This window comes from Nanorana parkeri, unplaced genomic scaffold (assembly GCF_000935625.1).
Source record: "Nanorana parkeri isolate BGI_ZX_2015 unplaced genomic scaffold, ASM93562v1 scaffold242, whole genome shotgun sequence".
Classification (NCBI taxonomy): Eukaryota; Metazoa; Chordata; class Amphibia; order Anura; family Dicroglossidae; genus Nanorana; species Nanorana parkeri.
In genome coordinates this window covers 70,334-80,794 of record NW_017306510.1, presented here as the reverse complement: position 1 = coordinate 80,794, position 10,461 = coordinate 70,334, and the positions used below count along the sequence as shown (strand labels likewise).

The window sequence follows — 10,461 nt, the reverse complement described above, 5'->3', positions numbered from 1 at the left end:
TCCTTTTTTTTTACGTTTTTCCTTTTTTTTTTTTTTTTTTTTTTTTTTTTAAAAGTAGCGGTGACATCATTACTGTGATGTATAAAGCTGTAGTAGGGGCCCAGCAGGTCCCACCCACTACAGGCTGCCTGCAGAAAACTATAGGAAGGGCGGAGAACAGACCAGTCACCCTGCACAAGGAGAGAGAGAAGCAGTGACCAGTCTTTATTACAGGAGGGGGCGGATACAAGACCAGTCACCCTGCACAAGGAGAGAGAGAGCAGCAGTGACCGGTCTTTATTACAGAAAGCTTCTGCACAGAAGCATTAGTGCACAAAGCTCACCAAGATTCAAGAATACACATGTTTAGAAAATATTTGCTTATCCCAGATTTCAGCTTTGAAAGCAAACATCACCTTCTTTTTTTTTTTTTTTTTTTACCTTTTTCATCCAAAAGCGCCCCCATCCTACACCTACCTAAATAAATGGATATAGATATATATATCCTAAATCTAGCTTAAAGTCTAGTCTTCTGGGCAGTCGCATAATGTGAGATGTTTTTCCTCTTCTTGCCCGGGGTCAGTGGTGTGTGGTCCTTATTGCTGCACAGAACAGCACTGCTGTAGTGGTGTGTGGGTCGGATGAGGTCCATCTGTCAGTTTTTCAGGAAGACCTGATGGGATGTCCAATACTAGTCTATTGGCAGCCATGGCCAAAATGGACGGGCGTCGTTTTACATCCGCTTAACCCCGACTTCGGCTAGGCCTGGAAGAACAAAAAGAACAGTGATGGACCTCCATTGTACCAGCTCGGGGATAATCTGATGTAAATGGACACATGTCCGTTTACATTCGATTCCCCATAGACCAACATGGGGTCCGGTCATTTCAGTTTATATTATTTATTTATTTTTTGTGATGGAGGAAAAAATTGGACGGACACGGATGTCACAGCGGTGACATCTGATCCCTACCGCTCTGATCAGAAGGGGATGCGTTAAAGGGCCTAAAGGTTAACTAGAGGGCAGTAATGAATACATGCCACAGAAGTGATCTTCAATGCCCAGATGGTTCCAACTTGTTTGGTCACTGAGGATTCCCATCCCTAATGAAGAAAAGGGAATAAAAGTTATGCTGCATGTGTGCAACATTCACCCGGCAGCCCAGTCGGGGCAATGAACTAGGCCAGACAGTCACAGACAGACCAGTGAGAGATGTCATTTGCTTGCTTGTTATTGGTCACTTCGCTTTGCACACGATCAATGGTTCTCTAAAAGTGTTAAAATTGCACAAAGGCTTACAACAAGCAGGTAAGATGGCAGCATGGCATTAGGCCCTGCCAGGCTGCAGCTGTGTGCGGCCCCATAGCCAAACCATTTGGGCTCCGTGTCACTTTAACCACACTCTCAAAGGCCATCTCTCTAGAAATGCAGACTCATTTTTGTATTCATAGCGATCTTGTAAATGTTCCCAAACTATATACACTTTAATTGTATCCATATGTTTCCCAAATGCTATTGTCTCCGGTATAAATCCCTGGGTACCCAGACAGTGCCGGGCCACATAACAGTTGCATGATCAGCTATAGCTATGACACAACTTTTCAAATGCAGGATGTATCCTAAACAAATGTGCGTTTTATGTTCTGCACAGCTACTCAAGAAACTCCACATACAACACGTACATCGGAATGGGCTACATTATTCCTGGCATGGACGCTGGCCTGCAGGGCATTTGTGTGGGAGAGTGGAGGAGAATAATCATCCCACCACATCTTGCATATGGGGAGAAAGGAGCAGGTAAGTGACTTCAATATGATCTACACTCAAATTTTTCTTCAAGTGATCATTCATATCTCTGCTGCAGGCAGGCATGTAACCTTCTTGTCTCTCTCTCTCTCTCTCTCTCTCTCTCTCTCTCTCTCTATCTCTCTCTATCTCTATCTCTATCTATCTCTATCTCTATCTCTATCTCTATCTATAATAATTTTGATTTATTTTTTACATTTAAAGGAAACAGCATTCCTGGATCGGCCGTGTTGGTTTTTGATGTCCATGTGATCGATTTTCACAACCCCAAAGACAATGTCAATATTGAGGTGACCTATAAACCAGAGGTGTGCAACGTTACTTCCCAAAAGGGCGATTTCATTGAGTATCACTACAACTGCTCTCTGATGGACGGATCTCTGATCTTCTCCTCGTGAGTACAGCATACCTCCCGCTAGCCATCTGCGTTCATTGTGGTAGATCTGAGCCACTAATGTTTTTTTTATTTTGTGTGCCAGGAATGATTTTGACACCCCCCAGCAGATCACTCTGGGAGCAAATAAAGTTATAGATGGCTTGGAGATGGGTCTGACTGGGATGTGTGTTGGAGAGAAAAGATCCGTCATTGTCCCCCCACATCTGGGACATGGGGAGAGTGGAGGTAAGTGTGAGCTGCACTAATAAGATTTGGAACTAAAAACAGTTTGTGCTTAGATCCTAGATCATGTATAGAGATGGAGGCCATCAAGACTGTATATACATTACATGCATAACCTTCTGCACACTAAGGCTCCATTCATGCCTACAATGTAGGTGCATTTTAGGGATTCCTGTATCAGGAACTTGCGATTCCCTGCTTCCAGGGATGCTGATCTCTCCCTAACCTATTACATGCAGTGTGCCAGCCTTTCAAATGCAGCCGCTGTCAACTGATCATTAACTTGAATGGGTGACCACTGTCTTTTTTTGTAAACGGTAGATTTGGGATTCCTGCTGCAGGAAATCGCAAGCTCCTGATGCAGGAATACCAATTTGCACCTAAACTATAGGTATCAAAATGCATTAGGGATACTTACATAGTTGAAAAGGCTGATATCCAAGCTCAATTCTGCACATTTCCTTAAGGCACATTTGTTTTTTGGAAGCACCTTTTCATTACCTCCTTACTGTTCCTGGTCACCCTAAGCCCCCCCACCCTTTACAAATGAGATTTACAATATTACAATTGATTTGCAGAGTACTGTGGATTAGTTAGAGACAGTGAATCAGGAGCTGCTTGCCTGGAGGCTGGCTTTGTCTGATTGAAAATCAAGGAGCAAAAAGAGAGGGCTAAAAATGTCACCTGCTGGCCTGATGGAAGACTGTGTATTACCTTCTTAATGCAACATTTAATATTTACCTGGCCCTAAAAAAGCTTGCTATACACTACTCAAATTTTGCTGACTCGACAGAAATTCCATCAGTGGTGGGCTCTGCTATCACCACCTGCCTTGACAAAAGTCAATTTTTCAATCAACTGTTCGGGTATTCTAACAGCTTTTGGGTGCCCGCTGTCAGAATACAGTAGCTAGAGTACAGTAGTAAACAGATTCCTCCATGCATACTGTTTAGCGTGGATGCAGTGTTTGGCCAGATTTATTTAAACAATGCACTCCCTCTGTGCCCAATATATTACCTTGGCAGTTACTAAACCTGTCAGTTGTGTCCCTAGCTTGAGGCGAGGGGTAGCGGTGCTTGCAATCCAAGCATTGGGAGGTGGGTAGAGGAGACAGTCCCACCAGACTCAAGAGTGATGCCGCGCTCTGCATCTCCCTGCCTGGCTCTTAGTAACCTGGGAAGCTATGGCTGGTGTCCCACCCAGCTCCTGGCAACCAGTGACATCACTGGTTGCCAGGAGCTGGTTGGGACGCCGGCCAGAGCGTCCTAGGTTGCTAAGAGCTGGGTGGGGAGATGTGTATGGCCCTTGCACATCTCCCCTCCCGACTCTTAGCAGCCTGGGACACTGGCCGGAAAGGGGGCGGCATTGTGTAAGAGATGCCACCTTAGGGCAACAGCCCCAGACTGCCTATTTAAAGGGCCGGACCTGAAACCTGTCCTCATAAAACCTAGCATTGCTGCCCTCTTTCTGGAAAAGCTAGCTGACTGCTTTTCGGACCCTCTGGATTCATTAAATCTGATTTTAGAGGTTCTACATTAGATTGCAGACCCTGAAAGTCAGAAGACAACTTTATATTTTCCTGGTCAAGAGAGTCATCATAACACTGGGCAAGTAGTACTGAAAAGCAGGTATTCTTTAAATAGGAAGCAGAGTACCTGCACTGAGCCTTGGAGTGCTTCCTCTTATTTAAAATTCACTATACTTTTCTTTAAGGCATTCTGGGATTGATCCCTGCTGTGCTGTATTAGTTTGTACAGTGCTGAATTACGCCATGGTGCACATCAAAACACGGTGGGCAAGTTTAGGGTGGGGGCATTTCTCCCATTTTATTTTTTGCCCTTTATAGCCATTGTGTTGTGCCAGTTCCTCCTTTTTAATGAGAAGATTGTGTAGACTTCATAATCATAAACCTATTTTATGTACATAAAGGGTATTCTGAAGACCGCTCTGTTGGTCAGCATTGTTTGCCGACATGAGCTCAAACTGTTTCCTGGACTATGGACTGATAATCTGAGTAGCAGATGTTTCAATAATGAATGTTCTGGCTGAGAGCATCAGTATTATGCCAGCCACGGTTCTTTGACTCTGTGGGCCTGAGTCTGCATGGGAGATGTACAGACTGTGCGGACCGAAAGCCACTTACATCCTTCTTTCATTATTTGGCCTGTCAAAGAGGAAGAATGGCTGGGATATCATGATTTGGGCACCGAAAAAAGACTTGCATTATAGTAATTTAAAACCATTAGGAATAATAAGATGTCCCAGTACTTCTTAGGAGAACAGTTGACATCTCAGAATCCATTGGAGGCTTTCCTGAGAAGCATATCAATTTCAGATTCAAGTTTCCAGGATAAGCATACCCATGTTAACTGCTTACATATGTGAAATAATTCCATGCTGCTGGCCCTTTAAGTGGGCTGTAATGCTGGAGGACGGTAGGAGGGGTCCCAGGTTATGCGATCACTGTGATGGCTGTGATGATGTAATCAGGGGCCCGACCTACCGGTAGTTAACTGTGGGCTGCCGGTGAAAGCCTGGTCGCAATTCTAAGTGCACATATCCACAGAACAATGCAGTCAAATCCTAGAAGTCCCATCGCACTCCTAAACCGAAATAAACTCGTGATCCTTGAGTGGGTGCTGCAGTGCCTGTGGATGGCGTTGCACGTAATTAGATCTTGAAGGCGTCACTGGCACACTAATCTCTACTCTACCGTTCGTCTTTATTGATATTCATTACATTCAATTGAATGGCAACATTTTGGAACTGAATAGGTTCCTTCATCGGGAACTGCCTGATGAAGGAACCTATTCCTCACTGAAACGTTGCCTTTCAGTGTGATGTTATGACTATGCAATGTCAATAAAGACGAAATGGTAGAGTGGAGATGGCTGTGCTGGTGACTGCTATTTCGCAGATCAACACAGTGATGCATATTTGCGGCAGATTGACGTTTCTGCTGCATATATGTGTGATGCAGGCCCGAAGTAGTGCTTAAGGGTTGAGGTTCCTGATGAAAGCTAGTGAGGCTCTTGATAGTTTCTTTTGCTGGTAAATTCTTCTTTTAGCCAGCAGGTGGCCCTCTAGGCTAATTTTCATACATTTTTATTGCTATCCTTATCTGCTTTGCTGAAAAAAGTCTGTTTACAGAGCTAATTCTCAAGACTTTTCTGTTTACATCCATCCATGTTGCATCCATATTTAGGGTTTAATACGATACCTGGTTAGAATGCAAAAGGAGCCAGAGCATTGTACTTGCAATTTTAATGATGCAGTTGCTATGCTTTACTGGCTCCTTTATGAAGAAGTGCCATTTATTTTTTGCAGAAGCTGAATGTTCCCTTTAATTTACACACACCATGCAGCTACTCCTGTGCCCTCTCATGTGAATCCTGTGTCAGGGGGGCATTTCTGAAACAAACATTGTATGATTAACCCAAAACGATTCTAGTTTTCCTTTCCTGTGCACTCTTTTTCTGTTCAAATATACTTTACGATTTGTTGTAAGTATTCCACTCTGTCTTGTTTGTAGCTCGCGGAATCCCCCCCAGCGCTGTAATGAAGTTCGAAATAGAGTTGTTCCACAGAGAAGAAGGGGTCCCGGAGGGTTACCTGTTTATCTGGCTCGCGGACACTCCAGATAACCTCTTTGAAATAATGGACTTGGACAAGAATGGCGAGGTTCCATTGGAAGAGGTGAGTGGCTGAAGATGCATCCTATCCATTTATCTAGAAATTCCTTTTCAGAAAACATAGATGGTTTAAATCCATTCGGGACTCTGACAGAGCTTACAATCTAATGCCCCCAACACAGCTACTATATACATACACAATGGCCAGGTTTTGGTGGAACCTTGTCCAATTTGATTGCGGGAGGAACCCTAGAGAAATACAAACTCAATGCAGATGGTGTCCCTAGTGAAAAATGAAGCCAGGAAACCAGTTCTGCACTAACCACCACGTCCCAGTGCTGGAATTCGGTTTTGTGTAAGCCATTCAACCACAACTCAAAGCATCTGTGCTCATTTAACACACAGATATTGGTCTAGCTTTATTAAGATTGTAATAGGAAAGAAAGATTCCTATTGACACTGTCATGTTCACTGCATTCCCTGTGGAGAGTGTATTAATGGAGACCCAATATATGAGAATTCTCAAACTACATAGAGAATACTTCTTGGTTTATTTCAGCAGTGAAGCTACACACGGTCTGCAGTCGAGTTGAGAAGTAGGGACATTGTTACCCTTCCATGACTTGCAGAATAGAACTATGGGTTGTCCCATCAACCTTGCAATGTCATGTTGACAATAGACAACGGTCATAGCAAGGCTGTTTGCTCTAGTATACAGCACAGGAGAGGTTTTTCCACTTTTCACAATTGATGTGACCGTACAGAGTATACTGCTAAAGTGTCATGCAAGGTCTGTTCTAGAGGAATACATACAGTACCTGTCCATTGGCAAAATTTCACAGCTCTAGGCAGCGATTGTATTCCACACTTCTGGCTGTGTGGTCTAGTGTGTGCGCCACTGGCCTCTTTGGTTACTCCATTGACCCCCATCATCACGATTGTGTCCTAGCGGTCAGCAGGAGGCTCTGCAGTGGCCAGCCGGGGTACCCACTATTTGACCAGTCTGAATCAGTCTCAGGAGCTCTACTACAGAGTGACATTTCAGCAAACTGGCCAAAGGAAAGGTACATGTAAAGCTGTTTTCTTCTCAGGTTAGTACCATTGTAACTTTGTTGACCCCCATCAGGGTCACTTTAATGTTCACCTTTTACCAGTAAGTGGTGATGTGGGTTAAATATGCCATCGGATACCAGGAATCAGCAGGAGAAGATGCCATTTCCAGTGTTTTCTACTATTTGTTGTCTTTTTTTTGCAGTTCTCCAAATTCTTAAAGTCTCAGGTAGAGGAAGGGAAGGGCCGCTTCGTACCAGGAGTAGACCGCGAAAAGTCCATTGCCGACATGTTCGGAAATCAAGACCGCAACCAGGATAACAAGATCACAGCCGATGAGCTGAAACTGAAGACGCAGGAAGAGGCAGAGCGAGTTCACGAAGAACTATAAAGGACATAGCGCTGAGGAATCAGAGAGGCCACTGGGAGACTTGAGGCCTATCTTCTAGTGCCTTCTAATCTCGCTGGTGCGAGAGGCCATGTCTGCGGCTACTTTATCCCTTTTACAGAAGAGGCTTTAATATGTTACGGTGCGCGGTGTTACCGGGCACACCTGCCTGTAAGGGGACAATTTGGCAGCTGTGCAGAGTACAATCTACAAATTATTTCATGAGCAATATCGTCATAGTGTCTGAGATGGACTCAGCATCCCGGCAAGAGGAAAATTCAACGTGTTTCAAGTTCGAGTGCCAAAGACAGTCTTTTTTTTAGTTTTGTCTTCCAAATTAGCTAGTGAACACAGAGCCTTCATATTTTGTTAAAGGATTAGACTCAGACTCATTTTCTCCCATTTTTACATTTTCCTGTTCACGTTTATTTTTTTTGTCCATGCCGACGTTGCACATAGCAAGCATCCAAAGAACATCTCCTTGACTGTTTCCAAACCCCCTCCAAACTCCGATATTGTGTCCGAGAGGATGTAAATGTTATTTTTGCAATGGAAATTCAAGGTCTATTAAAGGGTCTGCCAGCCCAGTTTAATTTTCAGTTGGTGTATGTTTTATTATTGATATGCAAAGTGGAACTTTAATGACATGGCCCTGTAAGCTTCCACCCCACAAGTTCTGGTTGGCACGACTGATCTGTTGAAGCCACTGTGCATGCCATGATCTCCTACTTATCCTGTGTCACATTTACTTTTTGCCCCCCCCCCCCCCCCCCCCATCCATGTCGGCACATATGCACTTTAATCAGTGCAGGACTAGCATCCATATCATCAGGATGGGATGTGGGCACTGTTAGAGGTGCCCACCAACATTTCAGCACTGAAGAGCAGACTGGGGACACCGGCCATTGTGAGGTCTGGGATTAAAGAAGAACTCCAAGCAAATGCCCCTCCCCAAGGGTTTAAGGCTCGTTTTATTCTCAGTTGGAAAATAAAGTAATACTCACCCAATCCACTGAGCCAGCTGGCTGTCTCCTCCTGCTCCTCTACAGCAATGGCATGTCCTTCGGCGTTCTCGCGTCCTATACACAGTGTATAGAACGCGATGACTCGGGAACCTTATCCCCACTGCAGCAGTTGGGGAGCGAGGCTGGAAGGACCGGTCAGACGGGCCCCACTCCAAGGGTTAAAACACAATTTTGCCAGCTCTTCTTTATGGTATTTCAGGGTGGAAGAAAAATTAGACTGCAGTCACATGGGGCATTTTTGTGCATTCGGGGATTCCTGTGGCAAGAACCTATGCAATCTTGCAGCAGGTATCCCAGGTGGTCCTGTTTTAGATGCAGCCTCCTATTGAAGTTTATGACAGGGTGACTGCACATACATCTGTCAGCAGTAGTCCACATGAAATCGTATATGGTATGATTGTCGCTGTACACATCTATCCTGCATCCAGCAGCAGTCATCTATTCCAACCCACATGTAATCGTACCTTATACGATAACATGTGGACTGCCACTGACAGATGCATGTGCTGTCACCCTGTCATTAACTTCAATGGGTACCGAAGTCAGCCTTGTGCAGAGTGACTGGTCTCGTCTCTTGTAGTTTTCTGCAGGCAGCCTGCAGTGGGTGGGGCCTGCTCAGTCCGTCCCACACCTCTGCTTTGTGCAGTGATTATGTCACCACTACTAATTAGGGATGCACCGATACTAGTGCTGATACCGAGTATTTGGGCAAGTACTCATACTCGCCCAAATGCTCAGATACCTTTCCCGATACCAGAACTTCCAGTCAGAGGGAGATTTCCTCTGACCGGCAGTGCCGCGAGGGAACATGGAGCCGTGAAACTGGCTCCATGCTGTTTGGCCGGCTCCATGCTGATTGGCCGGGAAGCCGGCTTTGGAGCCTATCGGTGTCCAACTGGCAAACAAATCTGATATGGCGACACGACCCCCCACCCTGCAGATAAATCAATCCCCTCACATAGATCCTTAGCAGCAGTCCCTACCATACCAGTCCCTCAGCCAGGTGGGCAGACACTGCTCTCCTGGATCTGCACACGTCTCTTGTGTGCACAGCGCCCATGTGATCGGCCCTCAGCCTGCTACTGCAGTCTCTTTTCTGAATGAGAGCGCTGGGCAGTCTGAGCATGCACAGTAGCAGCCTGGGGGCCGATCACGTGGGCGCTGTACACACAGGAGATGTGGGCAGATCCCGGAGAGCTTGGAGAGAGGTGTCAGCCCAGCTGGCCGAGGGACTGGTACAGTAATGACGGCTGCTAAGGATCTATGTGAGGGGAATGAGGTGTCCGCAGGGTGGGGTCGTGTCACCATATTGTCCAGATCTGTTTGGCCGGCCAATCAGCATCGAGCAGGGCCGAACAGAAAGGCGTCGGCTTCCCGGGCAATCAAGAAGCCGGGCAATGACACGCCGCCTGGCTTCCTGATGGCATAGAGCCAGCTTCCCGGGCAAACTGAAGTATGGGTACTCTGTATCGGTGAGTTTGATGTGCACAAAGTTTTTATATATTTTTTTTGCAGGTATTGGGGAATATAGTTAAACTTCTTGTGCCTGGCGTTCAGCCAGACACAAAAAGAGACAATAAAAGTGGTTGGGACAGAAAGAGAAGGAAGGTTAGAACTGCAAACTTGCTTGGATACATTAAAAAAGCCAAGGGATTATAAAAGTGCATTTATTCTTCCACCGGGATTTTCATGTCCGGTTGAGAGCTGAACACCCCTTTAATTAAAATTCGTGCTTTGGCTATGCAGGAAAAAGCAACAGGTTCACTCTGATGTTGGCCTCCCCAGCAGCGTATCACCACTCCTTCACTCTCGTCACCCCATTCAGCTGCCGGGGGAGCAAATAGAAGCTCTGTGTGTACTACAAATGGCAGTAGCTGGAGCTTACACAGGGCCGAGGACTCTCTAGGGCAAGCAACCGTGGCTCTCCAGCTGTGCTGAAACTACAAATCCCAAAAGGCATT

General features: G+C 45.6%; 1 protein-coding gene across 2 annotated transcripts in view; it reads left to right on the top strand.

Annotated features, from left to right (window-relative positions):
* The window catches only part of FKBP10 (FK506 binding protein 10), a 21,800-nt gene extending 13,757 nt beyond the window's left edge, over positions 1-8,043 (top strand). Inside the window, exons 6-10 of one of the 2 annotated variants that reach the window (XM_018556599.1) lie at positions 1,632-1,777; positions 1,991-2,180; positions 2,266-2,408; positions 5,938-6,101; positions 7,293-8,043. In XM_018556599.1, the coding sequence (XP_018412101.1) occupies positions 1,632-1,777; positions 1,991-2,180; positions 2,266-2,408; positions 5,938-6,101; positions 7,293-7,478 (829 nt within the window). In that variant the 3' untranslated portion in view covers positions 7,479-8,043. Of the gene's footprint in view, positions 1-1,631; positions 1,782-1,990; positions 2,181-2,265; positions 2,409-5,937; positions 6,102-7,292 lie in introns of both variants that reach the window. The other variant, XM_018556600.1, reaches the window with a different exon arrangement.
* Positions 8,044-10,461: the final 2,418 nt, after the last annotated feature.